At 39.4% G+C, this 20,024-nt stretch overlaps 1 protein-coding gene across 21 annotated transcripts in view; it reads left to right on the forward strand.

Annotated features, from left to right (window-relative positions):
• clasp2 (cytoplasmic linker associated protein 2) overlaps positions 1–20,024 on the forward strand; it is a 103,766-nt gene that overhangs the window by 41,167 nt on the left and 42,575 nt on the right. For 15 of the 21 annotated variants that reach the window (XM_034161051.1, XM_034161053.1, XM_034161055.1 and 12 more), the window contains exons 8-22: positions 6,486–6,626; positions 9,770–9,843; positions 9,973–10,065; positions 10,274–10,419; positions 11,144–11,279; positions 11,383–11,453; positions 11,559–11,618; positions 11,808–11,885; positions 12,112–12,279; positions 14,843–14,883; positions 15,255–15,407; positions 16,043–16,066; positions 16,416–16,433; positions 17,120–17,221; positions 17,463–17,489. In XM_034161051.1, the coding sequence (XP_034016942.1) occupies positions 6,486–6,626; positions 9,770–9,843; positions 9,973–10,065; positions 10,274–10,419; positions 11,144–11,279; positions 11,383–11,453; positions 11,559–11,618; positions 11,808–11,885; positions 12,112–12,279; positions 14,843–14,883; positions 15,255–15,407; positions 16,043–16,066; positions 16,416–16,433; positions 17,120–17,221; positions 17,463–17,489 (1,332 nt within the window). The remainder of the gene's footprint in view (positions 1–6,485; positions 6,627–9,769; positions 9,844–9,972; positions 10,066–10,273; positions 10,420–11,143; positions 11,280–11,382; positions 11,454–11,558; positions 11,619–11,807; positions 11,886–12,111; positions 12,280–14,842; positions 14,884–15,254; positions 15,408–16,042; positions 16,067–16,415; positions 16,434–17,119; positions 17,222–17,462; positions 17,490–20,024) is intronic. The other 6 variants (XM_034161064.1, XM_034161071.1, XM_034161070.1 and 3 more) reach the window with 3 other exon arrangements.

The following is a 20,024-nucleotide window of genomic DNA, read 5'->3' on the forward strand; positions in this document are numbered from 1 at the left end:
GAGTTGCAGCAACGAGGAGCTTAGATGTTTCACCACAGGGTGTTGTGGTAGATGTTACTCCCATAAATGATCTATTATTGTTGTGTGTTGGGGGGGTTTGGCTGGACATTTTGGTGTTCTTTTCTTTTCTTTGCTCTCCAGGTGGTATGCAAACTGTTTTTTTGTCTGTGGAGAAGGTGCTGGCAGAAGAGTCCTTCACCCTCATCAGTGTGATATGCAGCACCTGTGGATGATGCTCACGTGCAACCTTAAAGACTTTCAGCTGAGGCAGATAATGAGATGGGGTTCTGCATTTAAGCCATGTGTGATTGGAGCAGAATTGCCGGGAACTTGACCTTGTGACGTTCGTTTATGAGACGCTGAGGACCGCGCCTGGGTTTGACACATCGTGCCTGTGAAGGAGGACGGGTGAGGGACACATGCTGTCAGCACACATCAGAGGTGATTGATTGTCTGAATAAGTGTTAACAGTAATTTGGTATTTTGTTACGCAGTATATTTGAACATTGATGAGAATTGTGCAGCTCGCTTCTCACTGCCGTGGCGTGCGGACTGATGATCCTCCACCTGTTGTGAGAAGCTGCTCATTTACATAAAGCTTAAATTCAGACCTGAATGTGTTGCTGATAGTGTGTGCCTTTGAAGGATATTAGTTGTAGCTGTTGACTTACCTCACCTCTTCTATCCTTCACAGAGTCGGTTTGTCGTGTCCACCTGGGGGGTGTTTGGCGGTGAATGTGAGTCCAGAAGCGCCGGGCTTCGATCCCTTTGGGCGCTGGAGAGCGCGCCGTCCTTCACTCCGCCAGATAAACGCACTTTTTGTTGTACACTGAGTGTTGCACAAGAAGGAGAAAATAAAATTGTTTTGTTTTTTCTGGAACCGCTTTCTGGTTATTTAGCGCTGGGTTCAGTCAGATGCAGGTCCGCTCCTCAACCTGCGTCGGCACATAACAATTATGTGCTTCGTGCATAGAGCCATTCTTACCAGAAAATGTCTCTTTTTGCCACTATCTAAATACAGTGTTGTATAGTAACAAAGTAAAAATACTTCACTACTGTACTTAAGTATGTTTTGGGAGACTTTGTAATTTACTTGAGTTTTTTAATTCAGCTTGCTTTCACTTTTACTTCACTACATTTCCGACCTTAATTGCATACTTCTACTCCAATACATTTTCTATGCGCCAACTCGAAAAAAAAACACACACTCGAAAAAAAGTCGTGTTTTCACCCAGAGTCACCATTGATTACTGGTGACTGCAACAAAGTCAGGCTGATTCATCATGAGACATGTCCGGTAGGCTTTTTTGCAGTTGCGCACTTGTTTGTTAGGAAAATGATAATTTCTCTACATTGATTACAGACCTGCGGTGGGTCTGTAATCAGTTTTTCTGCAGCGCGGCTTTGCTTTAAACCTTGAACCAATAAAAGCATTGATTCGCAGATCAAAGCAGTGCTTCCTTCTATGATTCGTGGATTCATTGATTTATTTCGCTTTATCCTAATTTTTCCCCGCTAAAACCCTGAAGAGCATATGTCTGTGAGTAATATTTAATATTTTTATGTTAAACCGACCTGTTATGGTCTTCTGAAACAGTTGATAGATGTATTTTATAAACTAAAAACGGGACCGATGCTAACGTGTAGCATGTCTATGGCATTTTCAATGTTAAAGTTACCATTAAGCTGTTAGCATCTGTATAATTAATAGCTCAGCGTTCGTTGTTGTAAAAGTCAAATTGTAATTTTTTTATTTTTATTCATATATTAATAATAATAGCAACAACAATAATAGTCTACATAATAGACAATAATAGTCCATAATAATAGACTATTAATGAAACAAAACACAACAGAAAAGATAAAACCATAACAACGAAAATAAATAAATACATATGGAAATAAATGTTTCCTGTGAACACCTAGTGAGTAGCCTACTCTCGTTTAGGTTTTGAAACCTTGTTTATGAAGTGTTTTTGTGTGATGTACACAATTTTCAGTACTTTGACTAATACTACCAGTCATTTACAAGCCTAGATAAACTTTGTAATATAAAAAAAAAATCAGTCCGTTTTTGATTAACATGTACTTGTACTTTTACTTTTAATACGTGAGTACATTTAGTTGTAAATTACTTGTCATACTTAAGTACAATAAATACTAGATGTAGATGTAGATAGCATTTATTGTCGTTGTCATAACAACAATGAAATTTAGATACTTAGATAGTAGATACTTTAAGACTTTTACTTGAGTAGCATTTCAAACGATGACTTGAACTTAAGTGGTATTTTCCGGTACTTTATACAACACTGTCTAAATAGCCAGTGCCAGGTTCCAGAGTGTCCTGCAATGACAGATAATGACAGTCTAATTGGTGTAATAATCCATGTTACACTGAAAATATACCCATGATTATTTAAGACCGTGAATACAAATGTATTGTGCCCTTCCTTCATCCTATGTTGTGCTCAGGTTATGTTCTTTGTAAATAGCAAACGCCCTCCAAAAGTGCTTATTCTATGTACTATAGACCAGGCACAATCTATCATCAAGACAAGGCCCATAATGTGGAATTTGGGCTCTCTGTTTGGATTACACAGTATAGTTTATATACTCATTCTTTGATTAATAAAAGCCCTTTAATTATTGTTACGTCAGTGCATTATTAAAGGGAATCGTAAAGTGATTAGGTTGACGTCTGGAAAAGACAGTCATGTCTGTAATCCAGGAAATGCTGCAGTGTCACTATATGTTTTTGAGAGTTTAGCTGTTAAAAACTGGTATTATAAGTTCAATTGCTGCCACCATGTGGTAAGAGAGGAAATGGCATGGACCGCGTGCGTGTGTGTGTGTGTACATGAAGCTTTGTGTGGAACACACAGATCTGAAGAGGGCTCTGCAAAAGTCTGTCTGCTTTCGAATCCCAGATTTTCTTTAGTGAAGGAGAGAAACGGAAAGCCAAAGCAAGTGTTTAAGTTCGTCTTCGCCGTCTCTCTCTGCCTGTGGATTATATTTGTTCCTTGGCTAGGAATAACTCTGGGATTATGATTTAAGGATTGGTGTATTTACTTGTTCCTGCCAAAGTGTTTTCACATTTGATTACTGATTAATTCTTGTCTACTACATCTACACATTTAAACCTATCATCTTTGCTTTTTGACTCCTGCTTTGACTACTCTCTTGAAACTGAGAGACGAGGGAATCTCTCCTTTTTGTTTCCTTGGAAACACAGCTTCAGGTGGTATCTCACTGTGTGTGTGTCTGCGTGTGCTTGTCTTTTTTCCTCCGTGTCTCTATATTATATTTGTATATCCTGTTAGTAGCATGTTGTCACATTTTTAAAGAATCTGGTGTATCCATGGTGATCCTGATGGTCTTTGAAAAGCATTTACTCCACATTACACAGGTTATATCTTCACGCAATAAATTAACACATCATCAAATATATCCAACTGTTGAGTAACCTGAATTAGAGGTATGTATAGGGTGGTTGAGTGAGGATCTCTTGTTTTCAAGTGTTTGTGCTGTTTGCTTGAGGAACCAGTCTGTACTGGTCACCATGGCAACAGCCGAGCAACCATTAGAATGATTCTCTCTCTCTCAAGCGGCGGATGAGACAAAACCAAGCGATGCTAATCATGCTAGCACAGTGATACTATGGCTTTTGATGCATGGCAAAATACTGCTAATGGACATTTAATATTTGTTAGCAATTTTAAAAAGTACTTGCAGTTAGTAAACTACCATTTAATTGGGGCCTTGTACAGTTCCATTCATGTCTTTGTAGATATGTGTGTAACTGTACATGTCACCGTATTTGTTTACTTGGTTATTGGATTTTGTTTTGTTTTTTTGTTTTTTTTTTGCATCTTTCCATCCATTAACCATTGCCAGCTTATGCTGAGCTAAAGTACTAGTTGGGCATAGAAAATGTGCTGTGATTTCTTACCTTTCAAAAGGTGCAATCACGTTTGTTTCAGGTTATTTATTTATGTGATGTTACTTCCAGTTTTTGGCTCTGCAGCCGATCTGCTTTGTGTCAGCCTGATTCCGTCAGATCTCAGAAGCTAAGCAGTGCGTGTCCTGGTCAGTACTTGGATGGGAGACCTCTTTGGGACACCAGCAGCTGTGTATGTTTCTCCAGGTTACCCTGGAGTTGCGTCAGGAAAGGCATCCAGTGTAAAACTTGTGCCAAATGCCAGTGCGAATCTGGCTGTATCCACTGTGGTGACCCCAAACAAAACAGGAGCAGCTGAATGGACGACAACAACAACAACTTCCAGTTTTTGGCTCTGAGCCCCAGCACACTGATTGTGATGTTCGTTTTAGTGGATACCACAGCCATTTTTAATATGTTGTTTCTACAATATTAGAAAATTATATCAAATGTCTAGACAAAGCAGCCATTGTATTATGACTAAACGCTAGACTCTAGAACATTTTATTCATCTGACCTCACTTCAGTTTAACAAGGGGTGGTCTTTCTGAAGACCATACTTTAGGAAAAAAGCTTGAAACAACGATAAGTAATTAATGCCATTGATTATATTTTTTTTAGTGTAAGTAAGACCCTTCGGCTGCTCCCTTGTTTGCACTTAGGGTTGCCACAGCAAATCCAAGGTGGATGTTGAATTGGCACAAGTTTAACGCCAGATGCCCTTTCTGACGCAACTCCACATTACACGGAGAAATGTGGCAGGGGTGGGATTTGAACTGGGAACCTTCTGCACTGAAACCAAGTGCATTAACCACTTGGCCCCACACACACACACACACCTTCATTTGTGCAGTGTGGCTATGATCATTGGTCTATTTGGTGTTAATGCAAACACCTTGTCATTCAAGACAAGAGTGTTCATAGTTCAATTTTAGATCCATTGTGTTAATACAGAGAGAGAATGCGGTGAAAACTGAGACTGTCTGAATGCTTAAAGCCTGCACTGCTTTGGTTACGTGAGTCTGAGTGGGCGGGTCGAGGGTTCTGGCAGAGGGGTGTGGTCTCGGCCCCCCTCCCCAATCCCAGTCTCCTCCTCTGAGCTTTGTTCTCGCGTGTGAAGAGAGAGACTCGCTGAATAAATGCGTTTCATGTCCCCCAAATACCTTTTATAACACAGGCGTCTTTCCTTTTCTCTCCTATCACACACACATTCTTAATTCTGCCTCCGCACTGGCTGCAACACCATGATGTCATCTTTCCTCTGATTGGCTGCAACACTGCTGTGTGAAGGAGGAGAGATGCTGGGAGAGCGAGGAAGAGATGGCATGAAGGAAAATGCCGGCACTTGTATAGACGGAAGGGTTTTCGGGTAGCGATGCCGAAGGTGTGTTGTCCCACTATGCGAAGTGGGTGAAAGGAGTTTGTGCTCGGAGACGAGAGGGATCCCAATACCACACCCTCCCAGAACCATGAGGCGACTTATCTGCCAGCGGATCTGTGATTGTGAGTGCAGGGATGGATCAGGGTGTGTTGTGCGTGGTGAACATAGTTTCGGATCAGAGAGCGATTTAAAAAAATCGCTTAAAACCATTGACTGTGGTACAATAGGCTACCATGTCATGGTCGAACATATGTACATGTGCAAGACGGTGATTTTTGCATGTTGACATGGTGCAGGTAAGTAGGTGTGTGTTGACGTGTGGGATGTCAGCTTTGGCGCATTTCTGCACAGCTGGTTGTCAATTCCAGCTACATTCTGTGCATTTGATTTAATATGCACCGTGTACTCATCTGTGTGTGCGCCAACTCTATGTACATACTGCCATCCACAAGTGTGTAAGTGATGGCAGCTCTTGTAAATGTAGACGCATGTTTACAAATGTTAATGCTAGTTTTGTAGTTATTAATTTTGTTTGTTTGTTTTGCATGTAAATTGGAATTTTATACTCCAGGGTTCCCTCTCGATCACCAGTTGCATGGCTAGACCTCTCCTGCTTAGGAGTGACAGTATCTTTGTGTATACTTTGTTTCATTTTCCTTCCAACTACTATTATTTGTATTTACTACTGATTTCAGCATTACTCATTTTTATTTGTGCCTTGTCTTCTAATGGATTTCTGTTTTGTTTGCTTAATAATAAAACAAGAAATGGAGCTCAAAAAAGTGCAGCGAAATACTTTAGTCAGTAACTGTCAGCACTCCTTTATTATAAATCAAATTTTCACAGTAAATTAGCATTATGTATCTCCTGTGGTTGACCAGTAAAGGCTTTGTTAGTTTAGCTGTCAAAAGGTGAACATCTGCATTTTTCCATTTTGATTTGACAGGTTTATGATTTTCATTTGGTTTAAGATATCTTAAGAAGCAACACTTGTACTGTTATTTCAGCTCTGTTGTTGGTTAATATACCTTTTTTGTTCTTGTTCTTCTTAAAAATTTCACAGTTGTTTATAAGTGTTTTGTTTTACAAAGAAGTTTGACTTTTCCATTTTCTTAGCTACAGTTTGGAGTGTAACAACCTGCTCTCTCTCATTTCCTCCTCCAGATCGTAGTTTTGACGATGATGACAGCGTGGATGGGAGCCGCTCATCCTCAGCCCAGGCCTCGTTCAAGGTCCCAAAAGTTCCCAAGAAATCTGGAGACTCCTCCGCTGCACGTAGGCCCAGTGGTACCAGTGGGAAGCTAGGTACTGACGTGATTGTGCAAACACCAACACTTCGGTGACACAGCTTGGCTCTTCAAAGCGTGCATTTTTATTATTATTATTATTATTATTATTATTATTATTAAATGTGTCAAATGCAGTCAGTAAAATAATGTACCTGTTGTGGTTCATGTGCAGTTCATAGAACAGGAAGTGAACTGAATAAGCAGACAGAGTGGTCAATGTAACATTGGGCTTTATGTCTCTTGAGAAACATGATACCCTTTTCAGCTCTCATCTACAGCTTCATACAGTATCTGTGGTCTGTGTTTATAGCTTCCTCTCAGTCACATCACCCTCTTGCTGTAGATGGCTGAGGTATTTGCTTCATCTTTGCATGCATTGATTTTTCCCCTTCTTTCACTCGCTTGGAAAGAAGCTGTTTCCACAACCAAGCAGTGTATTTGTGCTGCTGTTTCTGCTTGATCTGTCTCAGCACTTATCATGGCTTGCAGATATATTCATGGGCAGTTTTTCCACAGGATTAAATTGAGAGCAGATTTGGTAATATTTTTAGATCCCACCCTTATCAAGCCAAAAAGACCAGAAAGAAATCTATCCTGGAAGGGTCAGCCACTTTTTTCTCTCTTGATGGGGTCACACCCAGTCTACATTTCAGGTTTAAACCGCAGTGCTGCTCATTTTGTATAAGATTACAATGACACCAGGATATTACAGCTAGCTCATAGTTTAGTTTAAAAAAAAAATCTGTGCCAAATCCTTATACATGTAAGTAAAGTTTACATTTTCTCATCACCATGCATGGTAACGACATGATGGTATCGGAATTACAAAATGATCTTCTGCAAAGAAGGCTTCAAATTCACATTCAGACCAATTGTAGTTTATATATGTCTATTGCTGCTCAATCAAGACTTGTAGATTCCAAACCAACTAGCATGCTTGTCAGTAATGTGGTCGGAGAAGGGTTCTAAAATCAGGCCAAGTAGAGACTTGTTGTACAAAAAACAAAAAAATTACTGTAATTTCCAGACTATAATCCGCTACTTTTGTTGCACGCTTTGAACAGTGCAGCTTAAACAATGATGCGGCTAATTTATGGATTTTTACAGGCTTTCTCATAAGTCAAAATACATCAGTTGATACTGTTCATTAATTGACTGAAAGCTGCGGTCCTCATGCGGCATAAATCCACACACACAATAAGTTTAAAGTCTTACCTGCTACTTTTAGTGGATTTAACAACACGTCCTGAAGAAAAGGACGTCTGAAAATACTTTAATTCCTTGTCGTTGCTGAAGAAAAGTCCATCTGGCACTTTGCGCTGCAGTTGCTCTGTCACATCAGTCAGCAGAACTTCTGTCTAACATCTTTCTGTGTAAATATCTCATGTTACAATGTGGAAACCTGCGGCTTATAGACAAGTGTGGCCTATTTATGTACAATTTCTTTTTTCTTTTTAAAATTGGTGGGTGCGGCTTATATTCAGGTGCGCTCTGTAGTCCAGAAATTACAGTATATATATTTTTGTTAGTCTTTTGCACTGTAGAACTCTAAATACTTTGTGTTCTAGTTTCCGATACTATTGCCTGCATAAGCAGGCTCTTTTCCAGCCTTGCCTGAATAATTATACGGAAGATGAAACATGTACATCTTCTTTATCTTTCTCTACCGATGAATTGATCTCATTTTCATGCTCATAAACAATTTAAAAGCTCTCCTGTTTGGAAACGCAAGCCAGTTATCTCTTGTCGCTGCAGTTGTATTAATTGTGGAGTATCTGTGATCGGCTGAAATCAGGGCATGATGGGTATTCTCACACAGCTTTGAGACCATTTCTTTGCCGAAATGTGATGAATATTTCACATTCTGACCTTGCTAATACATGATTCTAGACATAGCAGCTGCTGTATAAACATCTCTGCACCGTCAGCTTGTCTCATTCTTGGTGAGCTGGAAGTTTTCTTTTCCTTGTGCTATGAGACCAGTTTTCCGTGATGTAGCTGGTGGGAGACCCTCTTGTCTGCGTTTGCATTTAAATGAAACTTTGCCTGCACATTCTGTCAAAAACCGACAGCAAGACCCAGACAGAAGACTGATGTTTCAGTGTTACTTATAACTGGCAGTAATAAAAGAGAAACACGACAGCTGGGTGTAATTGATCCTGTACATGGGTAGGGTATCTCTCAAAGACAAGGATGGTTTTGCAAACCTTTAATTCCATGTGTTTAAACTGTTTCTTAGTGTTCAACATTAGTAATCAATTCTAACATAATTGCAGTTATGTCAGCCATGTCTCTCCACCTTGACAATATGTCATATTTTCATTGAAAACTTCTTAATTTCACAAAGCCAGTGTTAGAAATGTGTCAAATTAGTGAAAATCAGTTTGAAAGGTTGCATTGTCCATATTTCCACTGTCTGAGGTCATTGCATGCAAGTGCAATGATGAACACAGGCAGCGCTAAGTCAGATGGGCATTTTTATGGTTCTGTAAGGCTTTTGCGTAACTTTCTGGTATTTCTTTGCAGAGTGCATGCAGCAAAAGTAGAAGAAAAAGTACGGACTTGTGGGAGCGTCATTCAAATAACAATGTGCAATAAGACATTTTGGTTTTGTTTTGTTTTTGGTGGAAATTCTGTTAGTGTTACATTTAGCACTGAAAATAAAATCAGAACAATGTTTGTGAATAGACTGTTTCCAGATGAAGTAGTGACTCTTTCCTTAAACGTGAAGCTACATGTTGTAAACTCGCCGAAATTAACTCCCCTACGCTATCGCTACATTGACTCTTCGGACTATACATTTGTGAAATCCTTGCTAATCACTGAGATTATGTTCAGTTCTTTCTCATCCTATTTTTATTTTATTTGGCGTCTCTGTCCTTCACTTTCCTTCTTCATTGAGGAGTGTGAATAGGTCTGGTCCACAGATTTGCTATCCCCCACAGAGGATTGACTGACAAACCCATTAGTGTCAACAAGTCCATTACAGATGTGGGTTTCTCTGCTGATGCAAGTGTTTGTGTTATTCAACACTTGTTTATGAACGAAATCTGAAACACAAAAACCAAACCAGCACAGACATCCTTATCAGCTATCGGCTTGCAAATAACATTTAATAATCTCAACGTGTATTTATTGGTTCTGCTCTGGATTTTGCAGTCTCCAAGGAAGGTGCAGGGGCAGTTGATGAAGATGACTTCACGAAAGCGTTCACAGACGTTCCTACTGTTCAGGTAAACCACACACAGAGAAATACACGCAGAAAGTTGCACAGAATCATCTTGCAGCGTTTGTCTCATCCTTTCTCATCTCTTCTAATTCTGCTTCATCTCTTCTACTGGCTGTTGTGTTTCTTTGTGCAGATCTACTCAACAAGGGACCTTGAGGACAACTTGAATAAGATCCGTGAAGTTTGTTCCGATGACAAACATGACTGGGACCAAAGAGCCAATGCTGTCAGTTGATTCACCGACAATGTTTCCCTAGTTCATTGTGTCCTAAATCATGTTCATGTTTTCTCTCTGCTCACAGACAGAACTCTGAAGTCTAAACCCTGATTCAGTAACTGATTGGTCATCAGATTTTGTAAAGCTGTAGAAGGACCATATTTTATAACAGTTTTGCTGTGTTTCACTGTTGTTGATGTTTGTGTTCTGTATGCAGCTTAAAAAGATCCGCTCGTTGTTGGTAGCGGGTGCAGCCAACTACGACTGCTTCTACCAGCACCTACGGCTGCTTGACGGAGCCTTCAAATTATCGGCTAAAGATCTGCGCTCCCAGGTGGTCCGAGAGGCCTGCATCACTGTGGCGTGAGTGTTCCCATACAAATACCCCTGTAAATAGAAATAACTCTATCATGTAGGTTTACGACTATTTAATCTTTTAAAATGTGTTTTCCCCCCGTTAGTTTTCAGTGTGTGTTTTAGCAACTGCTACAAAATACTGTTAATTCTTGTTGGGTTGATGTTCAGGTTAAGAAAATATTATTCATTAATTACTGAATGCTTGTTTGTTTGAAGTGCAAAATTCTCTATCTTCATTCCGGCATTTATTTGTGCTACATCAGTTTTTTTTTCTCTTTTTGTTTATTCTGGATTAATTGTTAGTCTGTGGTGTTTTGAGCAACCCTCCTCATACTTTGTGACACATATGAGGAAACACAACAGACATTTTTAAACAACTTCTTGACAAAAGTGTTGATAATGTTTAAGTCTTTTAGGAAACCTTAATGTCAGAAAAATCCTCTTATTGCTCTGATTTTAGAGTCCTGCATTGATGCGTGACTCTTACAGTGAAGGGCTAATGGTGCTTTGATGTTGAAATGCTTTTATTGTGAGGTGCAAGCAGTAGCTTGACACATTTGGCTTACTGCCTGCAGCAACACAATAAGAAAATGGCAGAACTGTCTGCAGCAGCTGTGTTATTTTTACACTATCGCTATACCTCATGCACAGTGAGTGAGTTGTATGAAATTCAGACAATGAACATGCTATTGATAAAGCATCTTTAAATTTGGTATGTCTTTGTTTGTAGCCACCTCTCGTCTGTGTTGGGAAACAAGTTTGACCATGGAGCAGAAGCGATAGTCCCTGTTCTCTTTAACCTCATCCCAAACTGTGCCAAAGTTATGGCCACCTCCGGTGTGTCGGCTATCCGGATCATTATACGGGTGAGATTTATTTATTTTTTTTAAACACATTTGTGTTTCAGCAGCTTCGGTGTGACTACTTTAGTCTTTCGTCATTTACCTCCTGATATATTTGTGCCCTCAGCACACCCATGTCCCGAGGCTCATCCCTTTGATAACCAGTAACTGCACATCCAAGTCTGTGGCTGTTAGGAGGTGAGTCTGATGTTGACATTAGTAAATGGCTTTGAAATTGAATTGCCATTGCTTATGGTTGTGTGTGAATCATTTTTGACAATAGTGAGAATCTGTCATTTCCAGGCGCTGTTATGATTTCTTGGACCTTCTGCTCCAGGAATGGCAAACCCACTCACTAGAGAGGTGAGGATCGTGCTCACTGTGGTTTTATTTAGAGCAAAGCTGTGCTCAAAATCACAGTGTTAAAAAACAAACACAACTTCACAGGCTTCACTTTAATGCAGTTTATGGAGGAAAAAGCCTGTTTGAAGTCTGGTTTTCTGCTTGGGCCCCTTTAATGTTTTTCTATCTCTGACTTTCTGTCCCTCCCAGGCACACTGCGGTTCTGGTTGACAGCATCAAGAAAGGAATTCGAGATGCTGACTCAGAGGCCAGAGTGGAGGCCCGCAAGTAAGACATGCGTGCACACACTCAACACGCATTTCTGAAAATCACATTATGTGAAAAATGAGCCGTTTTGAATATTATTTTCCTTTTTCCTGTCTGGATCCCAATTCTGGTGTCCCTTTTTTTTTCTCGCTCTGACTTTTGTTTGTACCCACTCCCCCACCCCCAAATGATGTTTCTCTTGGTCCCTTTCACCTTGTTTTTTCCCCCGTTCCCGTGGTTTATGCAGAGCCTACTGGGGTCTAAGAAACCACTTTCCAGCAGAAGCAGATGCTCTGTACAACTCTTTAGAATCGTCCTATCAGAGGACCCTTCAGTCCTGCTTGAAGAGCTCTGGTAGCGTGGCCTCGCTTCCCCAAAGTGACCGTTCATCATCCTCATCCCAAGAGAGCCTCAAGTAATCAAAGCTCAGCACTGCTCTTCTAAACATCATAGTGTTACAGTAGACATCTAAACCTGCTTTTGAGTTGTGGCAATGAAGAAGCACTCACTTGTTGACTTACACATTCCCATTAACTCTGTAACAATAATTACTCATCATACAATATATGGACATAACTATGATCATTTTTGCTTCACTTGAGACCAACATTTTAGCTACACAGTGCCAGATTATTATTATTATTAAATTTTATTGTAACTCCCATAGAAGCCCTGAGGCTCGTTGTTGCTCTTGGTGAATGTCCAGAAATAAGGTAAAATAAAATTTGGAGAATAAGTCCAATTGGTCTTGGTTTCAAATCCATGTGCATTTTGGGTTTTTTAAGACCAATGAGAGAGAATTAATGTGAACAAGCTGGTGTGTCATATCTTTAAACCCCCTTTATTTACTGTATTGTACATGTAGTTTTTAAAAGACCCCAACAGTCCATTCTATTTTTCAGTAGTGTATACATGCTTTTTTAAAGGATATCATCATCTATCCATCCATCATTCATTCATTCATTTTCTGACGTTTATCCAGGTCGCAGTGGCAGCACATTAAGCAGCTTATTCCACACTTCCCTGACCTCAGCCAAGTCCTGCGAGGATAGGGAAGTGTGGAATGAGCTGCTTGGTGTTTGAATGTCATTAAGAATTAATATTTAATTGCTTTAATAGTTGATTGCTCTTTGAAATCGTTTGAAATCGCTTGCATTATTGGTGTAAAATAAAGTCTTAAAATAACAGTCATAACATATATCATGATTATATATCATGATTATTTCTGGGACAATGTATTGTCCACCAAAGTAGTTATCATGACAGGTCTGATGCCCCATTAAGATCCTGACATAAATCCTTTGAATTCTTGGTTTCCCTGCTGTGTGACTTCAGCAACGGGAAATGCTAAGGAAAATGGGTCATCCCCTTACCTTAAAGTTTTACACTTTGCAAGTATTGAACAATCAAAGACCTCCTAGATTATTGAATGGTTTTTATTTCCTTATTCCAACCCAACAATTAAGAATTTGTCATCACTTTACATTTGTCACAATTTAGGCCAAGAATGCTGAAATTGTATCATAGTAGAAAGGCTTTGGTGTAGTTTCCTGTCATGCCACCTCTTATTACAGATTAGCTGTCATCACTGTATTGGGGAAATTTTAATTTCCAAGTGACAACAGTATAATCCCAATTGTACAAGAATATTTAAAAAAATGACCTAATCAAATTCATTTCAAATGGCAGTTTTTGTCAGTATAAAAATAGTGTCATCAAGACTTTAAAATGTATCACTCATTACTCCGCCAATGAAGTTGGGCAGAGGTTATGCTTACGCCCCTGTTTGTTTGTCTGTTTGTGAACAGCCTGTAACCCACAATTTTTCATATATCGTTATGAAATTTTTACAGAGGATTCTTATCCTGGTAAGTAAAAACTGATTCAATTTTTAAGGTCAAAGTCAGGAAAAATGGTGGAAAATTGGAAAAATCCCTGTCCTTTAACATGTAACTGATTCAAAAAAGATGCAGGATGGTATCCTTTATCAACTGACACAGTTTGATCTGGATCTGGTCCGGATTGCAGATTTTGTGGCCATTTAAATGTAAGATTGAAAACCTCATTTAATGCATATTTTACATTATATCTTAATCAAACGTGCCCTAGTCACTCTCATATTTGAAGGTGAGTTGCAGACTGGTGCTCACTAATGCTTGATAAAGTTTGATCTGGATGTGATCCGGATTGTGGATTTTATGAATGTTTGAATTTAATATTGAACAGCCCATTTGATGTACATCAAAAGTGGCTCAGTCACACTCATTTGTGACAGTGAGGTGCAAACTGGCACTCTCAGTGAATAGACTAAGTTTGATCTGCGTCTGAGCCGTGTTGTGGATTTAGCGAATATTTAATTTTAACATTGAAAAGCCCTTTTGATCTATATTTGTATTATATTTTAGCTCATGAAAAGCCACTTCTAACAGGACTTTGACATTGAAATTTTTTCCAAGGTAAAAATTTGTGGAATTGGAAACTAGTGTTGGTGAAGGTTTGCGCTCTACGAGCGCAGCGCTCTAGTTCTTTCCCATAAATTAAATATAATGTTGGAAGTCTCAGTTAAACGTAACTAGATCACAAAATTTGCTACAGCTTTTAGTGGTCGAGTTATTTTCCTAACAATTGCCAGAAGGTTTCTGTTGTGGCCAATTTTTGCAGTGATAAACATTTCTTACTCAGCTTTGCTGGAATGTGTTTATTGTAGAGTTTTCTACCTTTTACTTTGACTCCACGTGGACCTACATTTGTTAGGTGAAATAGATCGTTATTAATTTGAGGTCATTGTTTGTGTACATTAGCTTGATAGTAGTTCAGAGAACTTGCTCTGCAGGATACTGAAAAAAATTATTCAAATTAATCATCAAGGGAACAGATTCCAAATTTGTTTAATCATTGGGAACTTCATCTTTATTGTGGCTTTTGGTTTTAACTAATTTATTTATGTGTACTAATCTACTTTCCTCTCCCCCTGTTAGTCGGCCTCTGACATCTAAATGGCCGACAGGTCCAGGCCGAGGTGAGTCTGACACAAATACACACAAAGGCAGCTTTCACATATGCACACATCTGATACTCACGTGCTTCAATGAAAATACATACACACTGTGACACACACCTGATCCAACAGTCATTTCCCGTCATACTCATTCACATCTGCCTGCTTCCAGAACTGTACAGTCACATCCTGTTATGTTTATACGACAGTGCACATGTACACATACACATACGTGTGCGTGTATGTGTACATGGCTATTTTTGTATCTCTGTATGGTATTAATGTTTGTGGAGTGTTGTGCCAGCATGTGTTTGTGATGTGTAAATGTATCCCATCAACTCCTCCCATTCCTTCCCAAATCACTCCTCCTCCTCCTCCTCCTCTTCTGTCAGTCCCTGTGGGTTCAAAGGGTGGGTTATCGTCAGCCTCCCTGCAGCGTTCCCGTAGCGACGTGGATGTAAATGCTGCAGCAATTGCTAAGCAACGACACGCGGGACAGGCCAGGGGTTCGGGACGACAGCATCCTGGTTCCTACTCCTCATTGGGTAAGGGTTCTGTCAATCAAGTTAGATGGTTGCTTCGTGCAGAACATTGTGGGCATGTGATCAGGAGGTTGTCAGGCAGTGATGAGTTCATATTACAGTTAGAACTTCTGAATAACTGGGTGTAGTAATTTACCATCAGACCTTCTCTTTGTTTTTTTGAGGTATTTAGGATGGGCATACACGCGTGCTCTGGCCTTCCTCCTCTCCTCTCCTGTCCTGGTGCCTGCTCATTGCCTGTTAATGTATTCTGAATGTTCTCATGGATGTTGTCTGTGTGCATGCTGCATACTTCAGTGTTGTCCTGAGTGTTCGTTTGTCTCCGTGTCAGCCACTGTATTGCTATTCTGTGGTCACCTGATATTCTGGTCCTAATAAACATTGTGCTCCTTTCTTTGTTTCTCTTATCTGCTGTTTTTTTCCCCCTCTATCCATTCTTTCATTTCCTCTCCACCCTTCCTTTTGCTCATTTTCGATCCTGTTAACCTTCTGTTATTTTTTCCCCTGACCAACGTTCCTTTCTTTTCCTCTTTTCTGTTGATGTTTTTATTTGGTCGTGTACTTCTTTTTCCTTTCTTTCTCCTGTGTTATCCTTGTTTCTCTTGTTTTCTTCTTTCTTTTAATCTGTGCCTTCAAAGATGATGCCTCTGATAAAACGGATGGTAAGATCTTCTGTCTCAGCTTCACCCTCAGCTTTTCCTTTTGTCCCTCCTCTTCATTTCATTTAGTTGTTAGGCATGGCTACAGCACCCTCTGTTGTTAATCTTTCACATCCATGTTATTTCTTCTGTCATTGCATAGTAATTTAATTTTTACATTTCTGTGTTTTTGCTTTATTAATCCTCTTTAAAAGTTGATGAACCATCAGCTCCAACATTAAATCAGACAGAGTCCTTATTCATTTATTTAGTTATTATTTGGGATCTCCAGGGTATATTTATGTGTGAGTTTTGTACAGAAAATTGTTGAAATATGATACTTACAAGATGCCCGTTCTTTGTCTGTCTATAGGGACCAGGTCAGACAATGGTAAGATTGTATTTAGGTGTGTGCGCCTGTGTGCATCTCAGGAATGTTTCCATCACAATACTACAAATTAATGTATTTATTTTGTAAATGTTACCATTTTGTTGATACATTGAATATTCACAGCATTTACCTCTGTGTGGTGAGGTGGGGGGCGATTTAACAGCTGCTGAACTGATTGTCCCAAAACTTGATGAAATAATTGTTGTGGGAATTTGTATAAAGCGATGGAGGCAAGAAATTTATTCATTTATTTAATTTTTAAAATATCTTCTGATATGTGACATTCTTGGCCCTGGTTAAGGTGTCTGCTGAAATGACTGCCCTTTTAGTTCCATTTTGTTTATAAGTTGAAACTGATGTTGGTAACATCTTTTTGTAAAATATCTAATGTGTATATCAGATCAAATTGTGGCTAAAAATGACCAGTAATTAGGTGTCTTATGACCACATTAAATTCCCAATGGTTTTCTATTCTCCTGAAACATTCCTGATGTGTATAGCTCTGTGTGCACGTAGATGAGTGTATATACTCGTGTTTAGTTTGGCAGCTTCCAGCCTCCGTAGTATTTTTCCTCAGCTGTAGTGCTTTGTAGGTTCTTGGCTTCATTCACTCGCAAACATATGTGTTAGCCTAGCTGTGTGTTTTGGGTGTGTGTGTTTAACATTTATTTTGTGCACACATACAGGCCGCGTACATACAAAGCAGCCCTTGTCCACTGCCAGCAACGTGTCCAGCCAAGTGGACTCACGAGGACGCAGTCGCACAAAGATGGTATCCCAGTCACAACGTATGTACTGCCATCCCCAGCAACCAAACACACAGTCTGACATAGAAGAGCAATGAGAGAAACATTTGGGGTCTGGAGTCCCAGTTACCATGTCACACACTTGAGTGGTACAGCAGAAATTGTGTGTGAATTTGGTTTAGTTCCTGTGTGGTTGCTGAGGCACTTGATGTGGAGTGTTTTTATTTAACTTGTTGCCATCACGGTGACGACATGCTCCATGTAAATGTTTTTGTGCCTTCAGGTTCCGACGAATCCGATTGCACACCAGGTACTGTCTGTGTCAGAATCCGTGTGTTTCTGTGTCCCACAGTGGGATTGGTGTCCCACCTGCTATTGCTCTCATTCTGATCACGGTGTTTGGTGTACAGAGCAGTGAGTGCCTGTTTGTGTGTCAATGGGTGGATTTTTCTCTGCATGCCGTTTGTCATCACTGCAGACCGTGTGGTGGAGTTGACTTGTACTGCTCTCGCCTGCCCATGGCTGCCTTCAAGTTATTAAGAATACACTGATGGACAAAGCGCTGAGCTAAATATTGCAAAACAGCTTTTCAAAAATGCAGAATATTTAACACAAGCCACGATGTTGCCAGTTGCCAAAAGGGTGGTTACAGTATAAACCTTCTCATGCCTTTGGTGTTCACTGTACATGAAATTCCTAAGAGAGGATAGATGCTGTTTTTTGTACACACATTAACTTTGGTCAAATAATCATAATTTAACTTTTTTCTATGGATCTATTTGTAGTGTGAGCGAGCAGATTTTAGTGATACAAACCGTATCTCATTTATGGTATGTTGGATTTTCATATGATCCTTCGAGTGGTTTTGTACTTTATTATTATGCGTTGTCACCTTTGGGCAGTTTAACCGTCCACATCGACAGCTTTTGAGTCTCTAATATAAACTTCTCAAAATTACACGTTACACTGTTACTGTCTTCAGCTGGAAGTCTAAACTACTATGATGTTCCTTCTGAAACATATATAAAATTCTTTTATACATTTTAATTGCAATAGTCCACCCAGAGCTACTGTTCTCAGTCACATTACTGTGACCTGGTTAAATAAAGTTATTAGATTTGCACAGCAGCGTATTAAACATATTTTATACTTTGAGAAAATGGTAGTTTTATAGTTTTATAGGTGAGTTGGTACATTTAAAGATTGGCCAGTTATTCTGCCTGACGGCTCTATAATCCACCCAGAAATTCCACAAATAAATACAATGGTAACAAGTGACAGTCAAAATAAAATAAATTGTCACAGTAGCCATTTTAGATTTGAATAATTAATTCCTGGCATTGAAATGCTGCCCAAAACCAGGTTTTTCTGCACTAAATTAAGCTGTGGTGAAGGTCTTACTTACCTATAATTACTTGATTATTACATTTGCAACTATGTTATTGTCAATAATGGTTGCATTTTTCACGGCTTCATTGCGATGAATAACAGGCCAGCTAGCTAGTTTACCACTATTTCTCTCAAGGGCATTTTTTGGACAGTTAAACTCACCTGGCATAAATGTTTTATTATTGCTGTTAACAGCTCTCCCTGCATCCCACAATCAAGTTTTATGTCTCTTTTTTTTTCAGGACAATCTGTGCTTTCAGAGTATATATGTTTTTGTTGTGTTTTATAAGTGTAATAAAGGTTTACAATCAAAAATAGGCAAGGAAAAAATAAAGCAAAAAATAATTTTCCACACACATTTATTCAAAACACACAGCAAACTATAATAAACAACTGTTTTGACACTTTATAAAGGTAATTTGAGGTCTTGTGTGAAAGTCTGTACAACAAAAAGGTTCAAACAGTAAACACAAATGAACATTTTGAACAATATAAACAAAATGGTCTATGCGTTTTGTTGAGTTATCCAGTAACATTCACATGCAACTAGTGGAGCAATCCTGATAGTTACACACTCTTTGTTTGAGCACGCAAGATTGTCATCAGAGGCTCTCCCCGTCTGCTCCTGCTTTCACTGATCGCTGTGCGTAATGGCGCAGGGCACACTGAGTATGTACAAATAGTATGTACTCATTGGAGCACCCAGGGGGCTATTCAAATGGGCCAATTAGTAACACATCTCTCCTGAAAACGATCTTTGGCTTTTCACGTGAGGGAAATCTGCCCTATGATTGGATTTTGGAAAACCATGTGACGGTGAACCAATTCGGATTGGACACTCATATTACACACATCATAACACAGCTTCTATGAGGAGTACAAAGATGGCTGATGGCTGGCTTGAAAGTCCACGGAGTTAACTTTTCAGCAAAAAAAAAAAGTATGTTTCTATCTCGTATCATTCAAACGTTATTTATAATTTAGTAAAGCTTGGTCTTAGCCGTCGTATACGACGGAGTCGGCCCCAGAGGGTTAAGGAAACGTCCATGTTAATCTCACCTATTTAGAGGGAAGATGAACTAACCCAGTTTGTGAAAGCTCTACCACCACTGGATTTGGACATAACTCTCAGCACATCGCATGATCGAATAGAGGCTTGACATTGGACATCATCAAATTACACATTACTCAGAAATCATCACAACGTGTCTGTATATGATTTAAAACTACCAAAGAAAATATTCATTCAACTAAATACTAAAGGTTTATGTTGAATAAACACATTCTTCTGTTATTACTTCAGAAGTGACTTTTTTTATGTTTCGCTGTACTCACACTTCGGAACAGTCTGAGCGTTGCGTGCAAATTCTGCCTGAAGAGGGAGTGAACGGATGTGATTTCATCACAAATAACTCACCCTTTTAGCAGATCTGTTCCCCCTTGTGTGTAACTCTCG

The sequence above is a fragment of the Thalassophryne amazonica genome, chromosome 20 (genome assembly GCF_902500255.1).
Source record: "Thalassophryne amazonica chromosome 20, fThaAma1.1, whole genome shotgun sequence".
Taxonomy (NCBI): Eukaryota; Metazoa; Chordata; class Actinopteri; order Batrachoidiformes; family Batrachoididae; genus Thalassophryne; species Thalassophryne amazonica.